Consider the following 21,895-nt stretch of genomic DNA (forward strand, 5'->3'; position numbering starts at 1 on the left):
TGGGAAAATTTAAAGTGAAATGTTCATTGAATGTCTTACTAAGATACTGGAGAGGGGAATTAAATAAGCATTTTTACTTTGTGAAGCACTCATCTAAACGAATTGATTTTTATGTTTTAATTTTAGGTCCAGCAATGAAGAAACCATGACGAATTGTTAGTACTTGTTGTCCTTAAAATGTACTCAACTGATAATGCTGGATTCTGCTGTGGAATATCATTTTACAACCCCTCAACGTATTCCCAAGAAGTTAATGATGCAGCAGTTGATGAATTCATTCGACTTGTCTCATTAAATTTGCGTTTACACCCATTTGCAGTAGTAAGTATGACTTCACAACTAATGCATTCAATGCATTTGAGTTTCCACGTAATTTATAACGTTTTACACTCGATTTTTTGTTTTGCATAATGTACAGAAAATATTGCCGCAATTCTTTAAACGTATATATTTATTTTTGTTTTAGGACATGTTACATTTCATGATCAGAAGGTTGTGAAAAACAAATTCCACTGTTGTCATTCGAATCAAGATCTCGATATGAATGTAATATTTTTGTGGATATTTGAGAGGGTTGGTGGAATCGTTAAGCACGCTGGAAGAACAATAAGTCGTCGATAGCAGTGGCAGCAGCAGCATCTTGGGGGATTTTGCAGCTCTGTGGAATGCATGGCCATAATGGGAATTTCACGGAAAATAAGACGAAGAATGGAAACGCTTTTGCTGGCAGTTGCCGGCCCCGCGTCGGAGGAAGCGATGGGAGCACAGGATGGATGTCGTCGGCGGATGCGGCGGCCGCCTCTCGAGCGTGCGCCGATTGGCCGTGCAGAGCGCGTCGCCCTAGCAACGGTGGCGAGAAGGTGGAGGCCGCACGGCATACCCGTCTTGATTCATCGGCACCTTGAGACGCCGCTTTAATGTTGCCTTTATTCAAATTAATCGCGTTTTTCCTCAGCGCCATCGCGCGAGCCTTCTTTCCCATGCGCCGCGTTATTTCGGCAATAACTCACCGCCGGGGATTTCATATTAGTATTGGTATCGCAGCTGCAACTTGCACCCAGGGCACTCACGACCGGAATAAAATTGAAAATTCAACTTTCAATATAAATTCAAATTCTACACCTTAGATCTTCGACTTGCAGACACTTAGAATGTGTCTATACGATATACAACGTCGGTGCATTGAAATCAGTAAATTAAACCTGCGGCCAACTTTGAAAAAAAAAGGAGACGGTTTAGAGCCTGTTGGGCATTCCGTTGGGAAATTAATTACAAACCTGCGGGGTTATTAAGAACCAGCGGTGATGCCTCTGGTGCTGCCGCCTCCAGGGTTACAGTCACTGGTACATTCTATTGTTCAAAGCAAGGCGGACGCTCACATTTACGAATATTTATTACATCGATTCGCGCGCAGCAGTGGCCTAGACTTAGAAACTGCGTTCCAAGTTTCATTAAAAGTTTCTGCGTTATTTGATACAGATTTACGTAATTTACCTATACAGGAGGCGCTTCGTTCATTATTTCCGAAAGTAATTAAAGAATAATGCTACAAATCAGATAAGATAAGAATTTGGCGTGGCAAAATATTAAGATTTTATAAAAGGAGAGTTTAAAATGAATACATTTAGGCTGAGTTTATTCTACATTATTTTGTTAAAATTAATTTGGTTTTCATTCTTAGTTATAGGTACCTACGTATTGTTAGTACATCGGAAGCATCTTGATGAAAGTACAAAATTTAGAATTACTCAATAATTGGTATAAGTTTGGAACGAGATAAATTTAGTTTATAAGATGAAATAATTAATTTGATTGTTTACGGTAGTTGTATCAAACGCATGAATGCAAATGAGTATTCATGAGTTATTTTATAATGTGATAACGAGCAAAAATTTAAGCAATAACCGGACAACGCATAATTAATTAAGCACAATGCGTTCACGCATTACACATTTAGCAATTGCATTAACATAACACTCAGCAGTCGAAATAAAACGTATATTATTCAGTGCCACGATCTTCATGAATGTCAAAATTAATTCTTTGTTTATGAATATTTTGGTTTGTTTCACACTGCTTATATTTGCACTCCATTATGCCACAGACTGTGTGCGTTAGATATTATAGTCGTATTTATTCGCAAAATAATAGGAGATATTATTATATAAACGATTTACACGTTTTCGAGGCGTACACACACGGCTTTTAATTAACGCGTCCGCTTTTCGGCGAACGCGGACTGTGTGGTGGCCGCTCGCGTCGAGCCTCAGCGCTCGTAATTCTTAATTAATTAGGCCATTAGCGCATTAGCCAATTAATTCCTTTTTGCTCCTAAATTACTAAATATGCATGACGCTGCCATGTATTTTGGCTACGGGGCTGTTTAAACTGTGTGCGCATGTATTCGGCAATGTTAATGGCGAATTATGATAATCTCTCTGGTTAATTTGATAATTGCGCCGTAAGATTTACACAAATTGTAATTTATAGTTCATTTTTATAAATAAATACTAGACATATTGACAAAAAAAATGCAAAGCAATCAAATATGTAATGTGTGGTTTAAAGATTATTTACTATGTTTCATAATCTGCCAATAACACACTTGGGTGTTTAATAAGTAAATATTGAAGTCAAACAAACGAGGGTAAACAACATGAAAACGTACGGAAGAATCTAATGTAAAACCAATTTATATTTTATCTATATATTTGCGAAACGATTTTAAGTGTTTGACTTCTTTATAAACTACTTCTTTATTAGCACTAAGTTTGCAGTTTTGTCTCATTTTGATCAAATCAAGTTGTAGTTTCGAAAGTATCTATATAATACCTAGGTATGTGTTTCGAAATTGTACCACCTCGGCTAAAATTTAATGTGTTATATTTTTAGTGATCATATTATTTGCGAAGGGACTTCAACATGGCCAAAGATGACCCTAAGGAAACATCATTCGATCTTGATATTGTCATGGAAAAAATTGGAAATGCAGGCCCATATCAAAAATCATTCTTTCTCAAGTTCAATTTGATTTTACCGGTTTTGGCAGCCATGCCATATATGAACCTAATCATCAGTTTAGCAACTCCGGATCACTGGTGTCTTGTTCCAGGCCGTGAATATACCAACTATACCATAGATGCATGGAAAAACTTGACTATTCCAAGGTAAATTACTATCCGACAATAAACGGAAACTTCAATATGAATATTATATTATATTATATTGCAGGGATATAGATTCTAAAGGTCTGCTAAGTTATTCCAAATGTAGACGGTTTGTTAGCATGGGAGATCCAGAAAAAACCGTCCAGTGCGACCATGGTTGGAGTTACGATTACACTTGGTATGATAGGACGGCATCTACTCAAAATGATTGGGTGTGTGAGAATGAAATGGTACCAGCCAATACGATTGCTGTTGGTTTTATCGGTGAAGTTGTTGGAACCTTTCTTACTGGTTATGTGTCCGATAACTACGGCAGGATGCCAATGTTTTTCATATCCCTCTCCATGGTTATGATAGGTCGCATTATGTCCTCGTTAACATCAGACTGGACGTATTTGTTTATGTTTTTTAGTTTTATTGGCTCCTTGGCCAGTACGACGTTAATTCAAGGACCACTGGTCATTGCAATGGAAATTTCACGCCCAGAAGATCGCGCACTTATTGGTATGATAGTATTCCTGGCTTGGAACGCCGGATTGTCTATTCTTCCGCTACTCATGTGGTGGCTGCGTGATTGGGTGCCGTTTTTGCTTGCAACAACATTGCCATGTGGCATTTACTTATTTTCACGACCGTAAGTTTAATCGATGTGTGTTTGATTAACTGATATCTGTATTTTATATTTAATAGTTGGATAATTGAATCACCACGCTGGTTAGTCTCTAAGGGCAAAGTTGACCGTTGTATCAAAGAATTGCAGAGCGTTGCGAATGCGAATAAAACGGAAATGCCAACGGATGTCGAAAAAATGTTGTTAATTCACTGCGACATGAACAGCAATAGAAAGCATGAAAACAGGATTTTAGGATTTTTTTCGAGCCCACGTTTAGTTAAAAATGCCATTTTACTCATGTGTTCTTATTGCATTATACTACAGATTTACATATTTCTTGTTGTTAATGTTACAAATTTGGACGGCAATCCATTCTTAAATTATCTGTTTCAAGCGTTGGCCGAATTTCCCGGGTTTGTGCTTGCAAAAGTAATTAGCGATCGTTATGGAAGGCGTTATGCAAGTTTTGTGGGCTTCAGCATGACTTTTGTATCATGTACTTTAATAACATTTTTTATTAATGGTAATATGATTAATAACTTGAGGGAAACTAAGTTATATTATTGTTTTGTATTTATTTAGGCACTTCTATGACATTCGTAATTAATGCCTTGTGCGTATTGATGAAGTTCAGTCTATCGCTAGCGTATTTATCAGTAAATCTTCAAGCTTTGGAAATATATCCCACTTGCATTCGACAAACGGGTATTTCAGTCGGGATTATCTTTGCTAGCAGCATGGGCACTTTGGTGCCATACATTATTAATCTGGTAAATGTTTTATTGTTATTTATTTATTTATTTTTATTAATTTATTATATTATTTTATTACAGGGAATATCTGTAAACGCGATACTTCCTTATATGATTTATATTTTCTGTGCATTACTGGGCATGATCTGTTGCATTTTCCTGCCGGAAACACTTGGTCACCAGTTACCGGAAACTCTCGCAGACGCGAGGATTTTTGGTGCAGAACAAGATTTATGGGGAAGATCCAGGAAACGTCATTATATGCCCGATAGAGCTGATGCACTACTAAAGGAAACAATTAATAGTTCTTAAACTTAACTTGACTTAATCGCATTGTATTATAAATTTAAACGAGTACTCTTATAAATAAGGTCGTCCTTAACTGTTGATTGCTGGTGAGAAAACTTTAATCGCGTTTCATTATTTGAAAACTTTAGCACAAGTCTTAGAACTCTTAGAAAGTGTCCCAAAATTCCAGTAAAAATTCGTGCTTTTTTTTTCTATTTTTAATTTTAGTGTCGAATATTTCGTTTATTTCAGTTTCCGAGAAAATCTTGTGGAAATTTTTTTCAAACATATCTTATATTTGAATTTTATTCAATGTTATTCTGTGTAAGATTTGGTACTGAGTTTCATATTGTTTTTGGTTTCTGTTTATCTCTATTAATTGTTGAGATAATTGATTCATTAGTTACGCTGCGAGTACACATTTCACTTAAGGCCATCTGCAGGGAAAACCATTGATACTATTAAATGAAAAATTGAATAAATTGAGTAATTAGGAGCTGCCCTACCCGATTCTATTATTAGTTGTTAGTAATACTAATTAAAATGTCAAGCGTCTCCGCCACATTTGTGTTTATTAATTGAAATTTCTCAAGATACTAAAAAAAAAACAAAAAAAAGTTTTTATTATTTAATATCATAGAATACAATTTTGTTGTGTAACTAGCTTTTGCCCGCGACACCATACATTTTTTTACTGTCATCGTATAACACAAGCCTCTTTTTAGATGATGTATGTATATTCAACTCTCTACCCAGTCAAAAAGTACCCTAAAATACTCTTTAAAATTGTCAATTTTATAAAAATTTGTAAACATGATGTAGAAAACGCCCTGTATATCATGAAGTAATTGAGTTTTTTGGAGTTTCTCACCGCCATGTCAGAGTACGAAAGTCCCTCTACATGACGCATGCTTTTCAAACCTACTAGCCCTTCCACAAGTACCTTTAATTGTTTTTAAAAACTTAGCATTAAAAAAATGAAAACATAGTGTGGAAAACACCCTGTATTTCCTAAACTAATATACTTTTTCCAGGTTTTTTGACGCCATATTATAGTTCAAGAGACCCTCTTTACGATGTATTCTATTTCAATCTTCTTAACCTTTTAGAAGTGCCCTAAAATGGCCTTCAAAAGTTGGCAAGTTTGTGAAAATTTGAAAACATGCTGTGGAAAACGCCCTGTATCTCGTGAACTAAACGATTTTCTGAAAGTTTTTCAACGTCATGTTATAGTTTAAGAAACCCTTAACAATATGCATACCTTTATAACTCTGTAAACCATGTGAAAGTGTCTTAAACTGCCCTTTAAGTATAGCCATTTTTGACCAATAAATTTCATTTCTCGGTCGAATAACAGGGTCGAACTTTTTTATTTAAATTTTTTTTCTGTCCAAGGACAGAGTCGCATTTATTTTCCTAAAAATTTTTCGGTTGAACAACAGAGTCAAACTTTTTTCTTAAAATTTTTTTCGGCCGAAGAACAGGGTCGAACTAATTTTCCTAAAAAAATTCGGTCGTACAACAGGGTCAAACTTTTTTGGTTGAAGAACAGGGTCGAACATATTTTCCTAAAAAAACTTTTGGCCGAACAACAGGGTCGAACTTTTTTCTTAAATTTTTCCCGAGAAACCGGCGAGATTAAATTGCGATTATCTCGAGAACGAAAAGGGCTACGAAAAAAAGGACCACATATTCTTAATTCTTAAAAAGTACTCTACAAGATGGCACCCTTTGCGAAAAACGACAAAAAGTGCATAAAAAAATTTAACGAAAAGATTTTGTTATAAAAAAGGCAAAAGATTTCTTTTTTTATGTTTGAAATTAAAAGTTGGAAATTTTAAATTATGTTTTCGGATTCTGATAGATAATGTAATTTTGCAAAGTAAACACTTTAATAAGTTTTTTTGCTAACATTTACCGTTTAGGCCCTATTTGCAATTTTAATAAAAAAATAATACCATTTGAATAACAACAAAACATGACTTTGATAGGGTGATTATTATCAAAACACTTAGTTTTAGAACAAAAGTAGATGTCAATAAGTAAAACGTGCATTTACATTAAGACTTAAGACTCAATTATCTCAGGAACTAAAAGAGTTAAACAAAAACCGAAAACACAATTATGCTCAGTATGAAATTCTAGGTGAGATAACATTTTAATAATTTCAACTATAACATGTGCCTTTAAAATTTTACGGCGCGATTTTCTCGGAAAGTAATAAAGTTAGAAAAGAACTTTCTTCATTTTGTTCATGCCATGGTAAGGATCTATCAAATGGCAGATTTAGTTTTCCCATTTTCCAAAGTTGACCAAAGACCACTCAAAAAGAATCAAGAGGTTACACTTGACTCTTTTTGGACTCAAAACATAATTTTTAAGCTAGAAGAAAATGGAACACGCTAATCGATTGAGTTTTCCGAGGGGATGAAAGATATCAAGTCAGTTTTCCGATAACATCATTATTTTGGAAAATGCGTGGTAACTTCAATACTGATCAAATAAAACTACCTCTCTAATTTTCCCCAAACTTTCCAAACTGATGAAAAACAATGCCAGGAATCCAATAATCCAGGTTTGGTTGCGCTATCTTAATTAGTTTTTAAGTTACTGATCATTTCTAATTATTACATAAATGTTGATAAATATAAATTTTAACATGTTATATGATGTGAAATTTAATTCTACATTCGGATATGAAAACCGTTTTTCTTTATCGCTAATGGTTTTCAAGATAAGTAAGAAAAACTGGTTTATTCGTTTTCTCTATCAGTTCCTAGGCGAAAAATAAAAATTGGAAATTTGCCTTTTTTATTACCGAATACTGAAGAACATGTAATTCTGCATACTTTATCTTAATAAATTTTTTTTTCTAAAATTAAGTGTTTTGATAATAATCACCCTCACTAAGTCATGTTTTGTTGTTTTCAAATTGTATTATTCTTTTTTTAAATTGCAAATAGAGTCTAAACGGTAAATGTTAGCAAAAAAACTTACTAAAGAAATCGATGCAAAATTAAATTATCTATCAGAATCCGAAAACAGAATTTCAAAATTCCAACTTTTAATTTCGAACATAAAAAAGAGAAATCTTTTGCCCTTTTTATAACAAAATCTTTTCGGTAAATTTTTTTATGCACTTTTTGTCGTTTTTCACAAAGGGTGCCATGTTGTAGGGAAGGTTTTAAGGATTAAGAATATGTGGTCCTTTTTTTCGTAGCCCTTTTAGTTCCCGAGATTATCGCAATTTAATCGCGCCGGTTTTACGGGAAAAATTTAATAAAAAAGTTCGACCCTGTTGTTCGGCCGAAATATTTAAGAAAATATGTTCGACCCTGTTCTTCAACCGAAAATAATTTTACCAAAAAAGTTTGACCCTGTTGTTCGACCAAAATTTTTTTTAGGAAAATTAGTTCGACCCTGTTCTTCGGCCGAAAAATTTTACCAAAAAAGTTTGACCCTGTTGTACGACCAAATTTTTTTTTTAGAAAAATTAGTTCGACCCTGTTCTTCGGCCGAAAAAATTTTTTAGAAAAAAGTTTGACTCTGTTGTTCAACCGAGACATTTTTAGGAAAATAAATTCGACTCTGTCCTTTGACGGAAAAAATTAAATAAAAAAGTTCGACCCTGTTATTCGACCAAAAAATGAAATTTATTGGTCAAAAATAGCTATATATAAAGGGCATTTTAAGACACTTTCACAGGGTTTACAGAGTTAAAAAGATGCGCATATTATGGAGGGTTTCATAAACTTTAACATGACGTTGAAATACTTTCAGAAAATTGTTTAATTCACGAGATACCGGGCGTTTTCCACAGCATGTTTTCAAATTTTCACAACCTTGCCAACTTTTGAAGGCCATTTTAGGGCACTTCTGAAAGGTTAAGAAGACTGAAATAAAATACATCGTAAAGAGGGTCTCTTGAACTATAATATGGTGTTACAAAACCTGGAAAAAGTAAATTAGTTTTGGAGATACAGGGCGTTTTTCACCACATGTTTTTTAATTTTTACAAAATTTCCAACTTGTAAAGGGCATTTTAGGGCACTTCTAAAAGGTTAAGAAGATTGAAATAAAATTCATCGTAGAGAGGGTCTCTTGAACTATTGTATGGCGTCAAAAAACCTGGAAAAAGTATATTAGTTTAGGAGATACAGGGCGTTTTCCACCGCATGTTTTCAAATTTTTACAAACTTGCCAACTTTTGAAGGCCATTTTAGGGCACTTCTGAAAGGTAAAGAAGATTGAAATAAAATACATCATAAAGAGGGTCTCTCGAGCTATAATATGGCGTCAAAAAACCTAGAAAAAGTTTAATAGTTTAGGAGCTACAGTGCGTTTTGTACACCATGTTTTTAAATTCTCATAAAATTGTCAACTTTTGAAAGACAATTTAGGGCACTTCAAAAAGGTTTAAGGGATTGAAATAAAATACATCGTAAAAAGGGTCTTTTGGACTATAATATGGCGTCAAGAAGCCAGCAGGAAGTATATTAATTAAGAAAGAAAGTGTATTTTCCTAAATAAATTCGATCGAACAACAGGGTCAAAAATTTTTCTTTTTTTCCCGTGAAACCGGCGAGATGCAATTGCGATTATCTCGAGAACTAAAAGGGCTACGGAAAAAAGGACCACATATTCTTAATCCTTAAAAAATTCTCTAAAATATGGCACCCTTTGTGAAAAATGACAAAAAGTGCATAAAAAAATTTAACGAAAAGATTTTGTTATAAAAAGGGCAAAAGAATTTTTATGTTCGGAATTAAAAGTTGGAATTTTTAAATTCTGTTTACAGATTCTGATAGATAATTTAATTTTGCATCGATTACTTTTGTATATTTTTTTGCTAACATTTACCGTTTGACCCTATTTGCAATTTTAATTAAAAAAAAAAAGAATACAATTTGAATAGCAACAAAACATGACTTTATTAGGGTGATTATTATCAAAACACTTAATTTTAGAACAACATTTAATTAAGATAAAGTATGTATAATTACATGTTCTTCAATATTCTGTAATAAAAAAGTTAAATTTCCAATTTGTATTTTTTGCCTGGGAACTGATAAAGAAAAGGAATAAACCAGTTTTTCTTATTTATCTTGAAAACCATTAGAGATAAAGAAAAACGGTTTTCATATCCGAATGTAGAATTAAATTTCACATCATATAACATGTTAAAATTTACAGTTATCAACATTTGTGTAATAATTAAAAATGATCAGTAACTTAAAAACTAATTAAGATAGCGCAACTAAACCTGGATTAATGGATTCCTGGCATTGTTATTCATCGGTTTGGAAAGTTTGGGGAAAATTAGAGAGGTAGTTTTATTTGATCAGTATTGAAGTTACCACGCATTTTCCAAAATAATGATGTTATCAGAAAACTGACTTGATATCTTTCATCCCCTTAGAAAACCCAATCGATTAGCGTTTTCCATTTTCTTCTAGCTTAGAAAATATTTTTTGAGTCCGAAAACAGTCAAGTGTAACCTCTTGACTCTTTTTGAGTGGTCTTTGGTCAACTTTGGAAAATGGGAAAACTAAATCTGCCATTTGATAGATTCTTACCATGGCATGAACAAAATGAAGAAAGTTCTTTTCTAACTTTATCACTTTCCGAGAAAATCGCGCCGGAAAATTTTAAAGGCACATGTTATATTTGAAATCATTAAAATGTTATTTTACCTAGAATTTCATACTGAGCATAATTGTGTTTTCGATTTTTGTTTATCTCTTCTAGTTCCCGAGATAATTGATTCATAAGTCTCCTTGCGAGTGCACATATACAGAAAAAAACCCTTACTTCTACTAAGTGAAAAGTTGTTTAAATTGGATAATTAAAAACGCCTCTACCCAATGAGGTAGTTTGTTTTCAATAATTAATTAAACTATTCTTTAAAATGTCAGGCGCATTTCTTTTCATTATTAATAACTTTTTTCAAAAAATTTAAATATTGTACTGTTCTATTACTAATTATCAAAGAGGACAATTTTATGGTGCGATTGTTTTAATACATAATTTTAATTTAGACAACGATTTAAAAAATACACGCCAATATTTGTTTAAATCTGTTCTGCCTATACGCGAACTTTACAAGGCAATAAGGTCTAAATCAAGCATGCTAGGAGAAAATATTAATAAAATTAATTTCTTAAATTTAATTGTTTGTTAAGAATTCTTAATCAGAAATAAAAAAATCCTGAGTATCTTTAATTTGGATACTCGATCGACTGAAGCGAGTATTCGCACCCGGTACTGAAGAAGCATCTATCGGCATCGGTCCCCTACTACAACAAGAAATCTCTGCTACCGCTCCGCCGGGCACTACCAGCGCACAAATGTGGGTCAGCCATTCACAGGTGGCTACCCAAAATTTAACTCACGGAACTTCACTTGCCGAACAAAACTATAGACTTGACACTGGAAAATATATTTAAACAAGCAATAAAAGAACATCCACAACTTAAAAACGCATAAAAAGGCAATTAATCTTTTTTATCTCGTCGATCAACGCGTCATGCCTGCGCGTCTATTTGAGGGACAAACGAAGTGTGCCCACAACATTGGTGTCAGCGGTGGCGGTAGTCGAAATGTGTTTACGTTGATTTTGATGGGTTTTTAATGGCATAACTAGCGTCGGTGCGCTTTGTTGGTGTTGTTTTATTGATCTTAAAATCATTTTAACGACCGCACATAAGCCCACTGCTTTTGCGGCCTACGAGCGCTTACACTTTACCTACTCTCTTCGAGAGCACCAAGAAGCTGATGGGCGTTTAACCCCTTGTTAACAATTTTATTATCATATAATTTTTATTGACGCCACTGCAGAGCAAGTGCCGGAATTAAATTTAACTACACACTTGTAACTATGAATGTAGCTCCTTGGAGCATTAAAACGAAAGAAAAGAAGCAAATCATCAATTCGCTGCTTTACAGTGACATCTAAAGGAGAATTCGCGGACTTGCAAAGAGTTGGCAGCACAACATCTAAATTTATTGAGACCATAAACATAAAATAATCTTGTACTATGCAATTTAAACTACAAACATTTAGGTAACGGTCGTAAAGTTGTAAATGTCTAGCGCTTTCAGCTTTGGCCCAATAACTTGTAATATGACTTTGGTAAGAAATCTATAGATGGAACCACAGTAAAAAACGCGGAGTTAATTTAAAAGTTTCAATTAAATAAAACTGGAAACCGATTTGTGAACAACCATTTGAGTTTATAATTATTTCTTTCGGTAAATATATATGTTTATCAAATTAACACTTTGTTATTCCTCCTAAATTATGTTTACGATCTTCTTCATAGGTTGTTTTTGTCAATGTATTCTATGTTCAATTCACATGGCAATTTTAGGGTTGAGTTGGCTTTTCTGGAGAAAGTAGCATGTATAAACAGCATATGCCTGCGGGCGGCAATATCATCGCACCGAAGAAAAGCCCCCCAATTTGAAAGTCGAAACGCAAATGGTTATGACATATCTTGAAGGAGTCCGCAGAATGGGGACAATGGGACACTTTAGGCCGTTTTTGGCAATTTCCTCACAGGTCTTACAACAAGCCTATGTCAGTTTCTTCACACCACCATTTCAACTCACGTTTTCACAAGTTTTCCTATCTTGTTGGTCAATTTCATCTGTAATTTTCATGCAATCATTAAATTAGCTCCCAGTGATTATAATCTTATATTTCATATATCAGATCATAACAGATTGTTTAGTTGTGAAATTGTTGGAAGTGAATGTTGTAAGATGCATTCGATCCATCTAGTCATGTCCGAGTGCCTCGAGCGGTGTTGGTGAAGTTGTGCAGACGGCGATTCTAAAATAGTCAACAATACACGACATGCCTCACAATCGGGCAGTTATTCCGTCCCGTTTGAACAACAGCAGTCTGGTGGCAGCGGCATGTCGGTGGATATAGATTTAGTGTTGCGGCTGTGTCGGTGCGTCGACCGAAGCGAGAATCGTCCAATGGCGTCGCCGTAATGGCCACGCCGCGGCACGCTTCGTTGCTCGTCCGCCAGATAGCACTTAAATAGCACGTCGTAAATTTTATGATTACGACTCCGCCCCCCGGTTCCGCGCCTGCACGCGGTTATAGGCGGTGCGTCCCTCCCGCCCTTCTGGCGCACGTTTTTTATCGGCGCGTTTGCCGCTCGCCCCACTCCACCAGCTTCCCCACCATCCGGTTTAACCATTTCCACCTACGTTAAGTGCAGAAAGCTCGAGGGTGGGGACGGTCGGAGCAGGGAATTATGAAAAACCGGTCCTGGCCGTCACAGCGCGAGTGAGCTAGCAAGCGGTGCTTTGGCAGTGCTCATTTCTCAATTTTAATTTCGACTTGCACTCACGAGCAAATTTTGGGTGTAAATATTGTTTGTTTGCACGACGTGCAAATAGCCCGGAACAGCCACCGGTTGTAATTGCACAGAATTAGCTACCCATGCATATTTTTATCTAACAAAACTGGAACAGAAAAAAAATGTTTTTTATGGATATTTGTTTATATCAACAAAGTAAACAGAATTAATTTAATACTTCAGTAAAAAATTGCACATGCACCTCGTAAACTTATAATTGCCGTCCGTGTAAGTTATATCCGGCGATATCTTTACAATCGTCAAAATAATAATAATTAATGCGACTGTTATGTAACATTATTACAGCATGCAGGTTATTTTATTTTGTGCTAAGCATCGCACGTTTTCTTCAGCACTAAAAAAAACGCTTCAATGTTCTGGTAAACATTGAACAGTAGTGAACGTTTATTAAACTTGCATGACACTGCGGCGTTATTATGACCTACGCTTATTAGTTTTATACTCGTTTTTATATATTTTATCGGCGATTTTATTTCGTTTATTGTCTTTATTATGCGTATATCAACGGAATAACTAAACGCGTCTGACCGAACGCGCCGAGCGGCTCAATGGTGGGCTTAAACTGTTTGAAATCATCAAGTAGGTCAGGATCCCAGCAGTCTGTGAGCTTTTGTCAAGCATGTTTATTTTTTCGCAATCTGACAATTCGTTATCGCCGAGTGGTGTCTCCAAGTGAGATTTTAATAGATTTTACGACTCTAATGGAAATAATGTAAACTTTAATGAATGCATTAAGTTACAGTCGTTCTATTGATTTATAGGTTTCTAAATCTACTCTTGGTGTTTCAAAATCGGTCTTTTTTTAAAGAAAAATATGCTTTTATAGAAGCGAATGCACAAAGTGAACGTGCATGTGTTTAATTTATGCGTTATTTAGCATTATTATGGCTAGCCGTCGATGTTTTATTGAATTTTTATTCTTTTATTATAAAATCTGGTATTGTTATTGTTATTGATATTGTTATGGTTATTGGTTATTGCGGCGTTATGTTTATTGGCCGGCATAACGCTGTCTTTAAAGTAGTTACGATCACGAATTGGCTTCGACCACAAATCATCCTCAACTAGCTACAAAAATCTCGGCGTGTATCAACAAATTGTTACAAATGACTACAAACTATTCCCTAGTAACATTTTCAAGTTTTCAACTTAAGTCAATTCATGCCGATTCGTTCTGGAAACTTTGATTCAAATCAAGAATCTTGGTACAAGAGAAAAAAACTTGATTCAAATGTAAAAAGTTGTTCTGTTTTCAAGCTTTTCGTAAATTTATGTGTGTTGCCACAGAGTATAAATGTGTTGAAAAAAGAGTAAAACTTTGAGTAAGACATTGGAGTGCAGAAGAAACGAGACGAACGAAAAGAAACACACGCCTCGCATGTTAAAAGAGAAAAAAAATTAAATTTATAAGCATCCAAACTAGCCGAAAAAGACAAAAACGCTAATTTATGTATTTTTGATTCCAAAGCGCGATTAACCCACAACTTATTACTATACATTCTTCTGCTGTTTCATCTTTGTTTGTTGTTATTCACGGCTTGCTCTCTGCATATTTTCATACGAAATTTGTAAGTCTATTTCTTTATCTACGTGAACATGAAAAATGTGAATTTTATAATATTCAAATGCCTTTGATACATGCCACCTCAGCCGCATAATGTAATCGCTCGATCTCGTTTATTTATATAATTAATACAGTTATAATTCGTAATTATAAACTGCTGCTTATATCGCGTTATAACTTCATATCTGTGATTTTATGCTCGACTCTGGTAGACAGTCCATCCTCTTGCATGCTAATTAAAATCTAGCAACAATGTTATAAATCAATTCGTGTCTAGTTATTATACGGAATTAACGCAAATTGTGCGCATAATTTGTGTTATAAGTACGTGCAAAATTACCAGCTTTATGGCAAGCCATAAAAATTTAATATTTTTCTATAAAGTACAATAAAATGCTACCAGGTAGAAAAAAATCAATAGGCATTTGCTACCAGAGAGTTTGTAAACAAATTTAAACACGAATCATTATTGTGTTATGCTTGAATAATGCTCCAGTGAAAATCTAAATAGATAGGTGTGCTTAGGGCGCGCTTGAGGTGCTGATGCGCTTTAGTGTCGATTTGAGTACCACGGGGCAATAAATAATGGCTAATTAGTTAATTAAACCGCATAAAATTTAATGAATAATCTTGCTACTGTATGCGAAGCTATCAGAGCTGCGTGAGTGAGAAACGCAGTGCATTTTCACATTTTCCCACCTGCATAATAAAATGTTTGATGACGTGACTGTAACATGCATATTATAACAGTTATAAACTTGTAATGCTCGTGTTAAAATCGGTGATTAACAAGTCGTTAGGCGCGTACGCTATTCTGCAGTAAACTGCAATATTAAAACCAACACAACACAAAAGAAAAACTAACAAAATGTTTTTTTGTGTTTAAATATGACATATTTAAATTTATACTATGAGGCGTGTATCCTGTAAGTTTCCTTATTTTCCAGCGAGAATCTCTTTTCCGCGAAGAGTAATTTGCTTGAGCTTAAATCACGCTGAATGACTTTTATGTACGCGCACTTGTGACGCGTGTACGCAGCGCCAGAGAAAAAAAACACTCTGTTGCGTGGAACCGAATACAAAGAACGCAAAGAGTGCGTATATTTGTGAATATACAATGTTGCACGGATAATGTATGCTTGTTTGTCAGTAATTGCTAATAGTTGATGCTAGTCGACATGGTGGCGAGTCGCGATTGATTTATGACCGTGCTACGTTTCTCTGCTTGCAGCTCTATGATTTGAGCGACACGGCGCTACGTGGAGGCGCATGACCGAGCATTAATTTTATTTTGTGCGAGCATTTAATGCTTTCCACGCGCATAATTTCAGGTTTACGATGCACAATGCGATGTGTGCCATGTCTATTCTTAAATATGTGTCATATTTCCGAGATTTGCGAAGAAAACCAGGTTGTTGTTCCAGAATCATCTGAGGTTTTTAATTGTGGTATAGTTTTCAAGTGTTTAGTACACAAATCGATACCAAAGTGCAAATGTGATATTTAGTAATTTATTGATATAAACAAGCTATATGCAGATGGGCGAGTGCCCGAGTGCGAATGATGGTACAGGAGGGTTCTGTGGAGGGTATTTCCTCCCATCGCAATATATTTTATATTTTATTCGCGCCGATAAATTCTTATTTTCATATTCCCAGAGCAGCAATGCGCGCCGAACGGGATTGCCCGGACTGCCCGGTTCTAACCCCCGGCTCTCGACTTTACCCTCGGTTCTTCTGTTCCGTGATGTTCTACCTCTACGCAGGCATCCGCTGAAAACAAAAAAAGATGGAGTCCAGCAGACGGAGAGCAAACGCATGCACGTAGATAGCATACGGATACGCCTGGGTAGAGATGTATGGCGGTGCCCGGCCGGGGCTGAGGGTGAAAGCTCTTCATGGCACATGAAGCATCGAACACGAACGAAGCGAGTGCTGGAGAGCAGCCCGGACGAAAGGAAAGTGACTGACTGACTATAGCCGTCTGGCGCACACTTTTTCTCTTAGCGCACGCAATTTTCATCTTTTTCTAGCCCGCGTCAGGTGGATATGGCTTTCCTATTTAGTTTTATAACTTGTTCAAGGCTTGCTGCTTGCTCGCACTCTTTTTGGTATGCGATGAGGGCGTAGGTGTAGCTGTGTGGTGGTGCGTAACACAATGGGGAGTAACAAATTACGATTTTAGCATTTTCCCAATTTTCGCTTGTACCCTCTTATATATTAGGGAGTGTCAAAAACAGTGGAGCTCGTGTTGGGCATGAGCAATGAGAATTACTACAAGTTTCTTCCAAAAGCATCTCCCGAACAAAAGTTACCAAAATTACAGATGAACTTTGGAAGTTCCAAGTGTGAGATATATTTCATATTTCCATTGTCATCCCCAAAGGGTTGCCGGTTGCCAATTTCATTTCTCGCTTATTGTTCTAACACTTGTGGTTCCAACCCCAAAATATACGTGGATATTCAAAATTTTCCCAAGAATATCTTTTATCTAACGTTATTAGATAGATCATGATAAATGTCCTGTTCTTTTATTCGTCCTTCATCATGTTTTGCGTACATCGTTGAATTTGCACCCTCCCCGGTGTAATCAAACATATCCATTGTCCGAGTGTCCAGTGAGAGACGAAATTATATTTTGTAGCCACATAACGTGCTTGGGGTCGGGGAATTTAGGGTTGTCTCTCTATAAACGCGCTGCGAATTGTTAACTTTATGTCTGCTTTATGCGTCCTCACTTGAATACGTCTTATTACGAGCCCTATGACGAGCATTTTGTGCATCATGGGGTGCGAACTATCCAGCGGCACCAGCACCTTAAACCGTCGTCCACAATTGGATTTTATTAGCTGTGACGCATTTTTCTGGTTTTCGGTCAAGTTTAAACGGCCACTAAACGCCATTTCTCCTTGTACGTACTATCACCCTTCTTCGCTTTCACCCTTTATTGCAACTTTCTATTCTTTTGTCGCTACCTAAGAAAAAAAATTATCAGAACTGGAGAAAGTTGTATAAGTAAGTTGCGCTGGAACATCCAGATGCTGCAAGTTAAAGATAATGTAACCGGTACACAGATATTCTTTTGAAATTGTCGAAACGGCAGGAAAACGAGGCGCGTGCGAAGCGGCGGCTGGGCGGCAGGAAAATGTGCAAGATGGCAGTTTAGCGGCTCCGGCACGACCCGAAGTAATCACTGGCAGCGCCTCGGCAGCCTGTATATTGTACTCAGGACGATCGTACACGAGCACAACTCGCGCACAGTTCTGCACGACCTTGCGGACACCTTTATGACATTCAGGCCTGAAAACTGCCAACAACTTTCCGATCATTCTGATCACTGACTTCCTAACCTAACAAAATGATTATTTCGCTGAGACAAAGAAAAGCTCAAAATTATAAATTTAAATGCGGAAAACTTATTCTGGGAGTCTGCGGCAAATGTAAATTTTGTTTTCGAGTTTAATTTCATGCTTGAACACCGTCACTTTTTCCGCTCCCGCATGGACTCTATATTTGCACAAAAGCTGCACGTTCCATGCTGCCGCTGCTGTTTCCAATACTAATGGTCTGAATGCCCCGGGAAGAAAGAGGGAGGACGCAAACAAACACTAATACCTTGCCAGTTGAAATATATACGACCGAAAGTAATGAAAGTAATGGAACATGGAACTAAAGTAGACGGGGCTGCGCCTTGCGCGCTTGCTCGTGCTATAAAGTAGAAAAACTTCCAATTTTCTTGCGCCCGCAGTTTCCCCCATCGCTTTCGCAGTCTATTCCGTTGCGCTACAATGTATCTAATTACGTTCGGGGCGCTCGCTTGCTCAAGGCGTGCGCGCACAGTTTCCAAAAGGTTTGCCACAAGATAAAACATCGCTTTCCGAAACTTTTCTCGTGAACTTTCCACCCGAACAACAACTTGATCATAAACTAAATCTGCGTTTTTTTTTCTCTCACTTTTCGGTTCTTCAATTTTCATAACTTCCATTTATCTTCTGGACATAACTTTGGTTTTAATTTTTTGAAGCGGCGTTATTTAATGCTTCTAATGGGCTGTCGGCGTTAATTAGGATATTTAGAAAATCCCGGGTTGCTGTTTGTTCTTATCTGACGCTTTAAATTAGAGACCCGGTTTGGCTGGAATGTCAAATGTAGAAAAAAACACACCCACCGCATTCTGAAATTACGACGACCGACCAAAAACTCGACAAGAACAATGAGCGTCCCAAAAGGTTACAAGAGAAAAATTACAAACATAAATTTAATGCCCATACGGGTCTAATACAAATGAACATGTGTTACAATGCTTAAAATGCATGAAATGTCTAAAACATGAAGATTTGTGTAAATGTTAGATGTAGGTATACAGAACACCCAGAAACAAAATCCAAATTCGAAATGAATTTGATGGATATTAAATGAATATCTTTCGTGTTTTTCGTGACGCAGTATCTCTCCATTCGATTCGATTTTCATGGTCATTAGTCGATACGAGTCGCAATATTATATCAATTCCCATTACCGTCTCCACTCCGCTGGCGCGCGTTTTCTGTGTCTCCCGAAATGGCCGTTCGGAGCTCCAATGCCAACACTCGAATGAGTTTGTTTATTCGATCGGAAACGAATTAAATGCGCATCGCAGGGGTTAAATAAACCATGTACGTATCGAATGCGCACGGTTTTATCGCCGTCTGATTGCTTTTCTAATATATTTATTTTGTTCCACGCATCAATCACCGAGAAAAACATTTTGTACACAAAAATTCCCTCTAATACGACTGTACCTAGATAGTAATTTTGTTTTGCGTGGAATTTATTTTCCAAAATATGGTGGATTCAATATTTAATCTGATCGTTTGTCACGTTTGAAATGGTGAATCTGGAAATGCTAGTGTCAGATACATTTGTCCACCGTGTGGAGATTCCATTGTTCTCCCTCGTTGGGATTGTTCATGGTTCATTGAAAATGCAATTAGCAGGAATTGCGCGCTGCGCGAAATGGAAGCACCGGCGTTTTCGATATTTATTGCTGCGATTAATACGCGTTTTCCATTCGGGGATTTTCACGCTTTTCACATGCTAACACACGTTAGTCCGAAAGTGCACACGGTTTTAGAAGGAGATAGATGTATAAACATTGTCCACCTTTCTATTTTATCGCGCATTGAATACAGAATGCTGGGAAGCAGTAGCTGGTCATAAACGAATAGGTATGAGGTGTTCAGCTGGGTTCAGAATAAAATTATTCTAAAAATTTCAAACATTGTTACTTACTAAATTTAAAAATCAGTATTAAACGTTTTAAAATGTTTCTGTGACTTTTTTGAGCTTTCACCTCCCTAGATTTGTACGAGTTCAACTTGCATTCCATAGTAGCATGTATACAGAAGCCTTTACATAAACATAACGACAGAAGCTGAAACTTTACGTGCACATTGCGGTTATTGAATTGATCAATTTAGTCCCTCCAGGAGTTTCATATCCCATCCAACTTACCCAGCCTCAGACGAAAAAAACTGAATTAAAGAAGGAATTAAATATGGAAAACGAATTTTTAAACAGGTAACTTTTTGATTATTTTTGCATTTTTCATTCAATTCAGGTCTGAAATTGTGCGTTGCCTTAGGAAGACGAAGAGATTTGTAGCTTGGGTGCTTGATGGAAAGACCAAGGAGCGCACACGCAAAAAAAAACGAGTCTGAACGAAGGGAGTTTTATAATTTGCATAATAAATCGCGAGAAAATACTTTCGGCGCGCAAAACGCTATCTTTATAATCGGAAGTTTTCAGCGCGGCCGTAAACTTCCCGTTTTATATGTAAACGAGTCTTCGGCTTCTCTTCGTGTGCTCCTCCGCCGCAAGACTCATGGTTGGAAGAAGCCGGCTGGAAGTTTGCGCGATTTTTCTGTGCATAGTCTTTGTTTCTGGCCTGACAATCCCAAATGCACGTAAAATGTCACTCAAGACGTAAAAGGCTTGTCGAAGCGCTACCATTGAACAGTAAATGTCTCAATATTTGAAAAAAACTTTGCACTTTCTTTTATAAACGTAGCTAATACAATTTATAGATCCGTTTGGTTGGTGTGATTGCGTGATTTTCGTAGGTGCTGCTACGGTCCTGATCGGAAGCTGTGGCTACTTAATTCAATTCAATTCTTGTCAATTTGCAACTTTATGACGCACAAAAGGTGCCGCCGAATAAACACATTGCATAGCAGTTTATATAATGTATGAAAAGTACCAAAAACACACCGTGGAACATCATAAATATTTATTTAATTGAAACGAGTTACACTAAATTAACATCAACAGTCCAGGCGATAAATGATCAAAGCACTTGTTATACTGTTTGTTTGCAATTAAACAAAAGCCTTATCTAAATTAAATCAATTTTTTTTCGAATTTTTCAACTAAATGTCATTTATATTTACATCAGTTCGGAATTTGCTCCGAATTCATGAACTGGATGAATCGATGACTCGTGAAATGCGTGCATAATTACGTCCCCAGTGCAATCAGTGGCAGGATTCTGTATATATAAACGACGCGACATCGCGTGTGGTCCAAATCACTTGGAAATGCAAAAACGCAACGCGAATGCCGATTACCAATACTGAGCAGCGGCGACCTTAAGCCAAAAGGCCAGTAGGAGCCGGCATATGCCAGCAGAAAAATGACATTATCTCGGCTGCAACTGTATTTCCACTGATTTAATTGCGAATGCACGTATGAGCGAGCCAGCAAGCCCTGTGTTTGCTGTAACTGGAAGACGGTTGGAGGAGGACCAATGCGCAGCGCAATTAAAACGCGCTTGTTACTTAACGTCTCATGTTTATGTGCGCGCAATTTACGAGGTTCTATTATTTGTTTATTTCTGATAACTGTGTGAAATTAATTACTGTTTAACTGTTATAATTCATTTGCTCTTTTGGTGGGCCATTTATTAAAAAAATAGCAAAACAGCAAAAAACGTCAATTTAATTAAATATTGCTTACCTTTTTTTCATGGATAACTCAGGAATGTTGAGAATTATTCATTTCACCTTCCTGAAAAATTAAATCAAATTTAATTTATGAAATTTAAGTGCACATGATAAAATCCAGTGTTTCCTGTAAGTA

The 21,895-nt window shown here is 36.3% G+C and overlaps 2 protein-coding genes and 2 long non-coding RNA genes across 4 annotated transcripts in view; 2 read left to right on the forward strand and 2 right to left on the reverse strand.

Annotated features, from left to right (window-relative positions):
* LOC135791339 (uncharacterized) overlaps positions 1 to 2,532 on the forward strand; it is a 39,223-nt gene extending 36,691 nt beyond the window's left edge. The window contains exons 4-5 of the long non-coding RNA XR_010548008.1: positions 127 to 321; positions 467 to 2,532. This is a non-coding gene — a long non-coding RNA (uncharacterized lncRNA). The remainder of the gene's footprint in view (positions 1 to 126; positions 322 to 466) is intronic.
* Positions 1 to 21,895, reverse strand: part of LOC135791337 (uncharacterized) — a 157,605-nt gene that overhangs the window by 40,316 nt on the left and 95,394 nt on the right. Inside the window, exon 8 of the mRNA XM_065301717.1 lies at positions 21,773 to 21,823. The gene's annotated coding sequence lies outside the window, so the exon portion shown is untranslated. The remainder of the gene's footprint in view (positions 1 to 21,772; positions 21,824 to 21,895) is intronic.
* Positions 2,691 to 4,942, forward strand: LOC135791335 (organic cation transporter 1-like). Its single transcript, XM_065301714.1, has 6 exons — positions 2,691 to 2,836; positions 2,893 to 3,167; positions 3,232 to 3,801; positions 3,858 to 4,303; positions 4,363 to 4,550; positions 4,614 to 4,942. Exons 2-6 carry the CDS (start codon positions 2,923 to 2,925, stop codon positions 4,842 to 4,844), a joined length of 1,680 nt encoding a protein of 559 aa, XP_065157786.1. The 5' UTR covers positions 2,691 to 2,836; positions 2,893 to 2,922; the 3' UTR covers positions 4,845 to 4,942.
* On the reverse strand, positions 12,506 to 13,914 carry LOC135790422 (uncharacterized). Its single transcript, XR_010547761.1, has 2 exons — positions 13,398 to 13,914; positions 12,506 to 13,301 (listed from the first exon to the last, which is right to left on the reverse strand). It is a non-coding gene; the product is annotated as an uncharacterized lncRNA (long non-coding RNA).

This window comes from Atheta coriaria, unplaced genomic scaffold (genome assembly GCF_025399875.1).
Source record: "Atheta coriaria isolate IRGN ID8LTWV9N9 unplaced genomic scaffold, Caltech_Dcor_3.1 hic_scaffold_4_pilon, whole genome shotgun sequence".
Classification (NCBI taxonomy): Eukaryota; Metazoa; Arthropoda; class Insecta; order Coleoptera; family Staphylinidae; genus Dalotia; species Dalotia coriaria.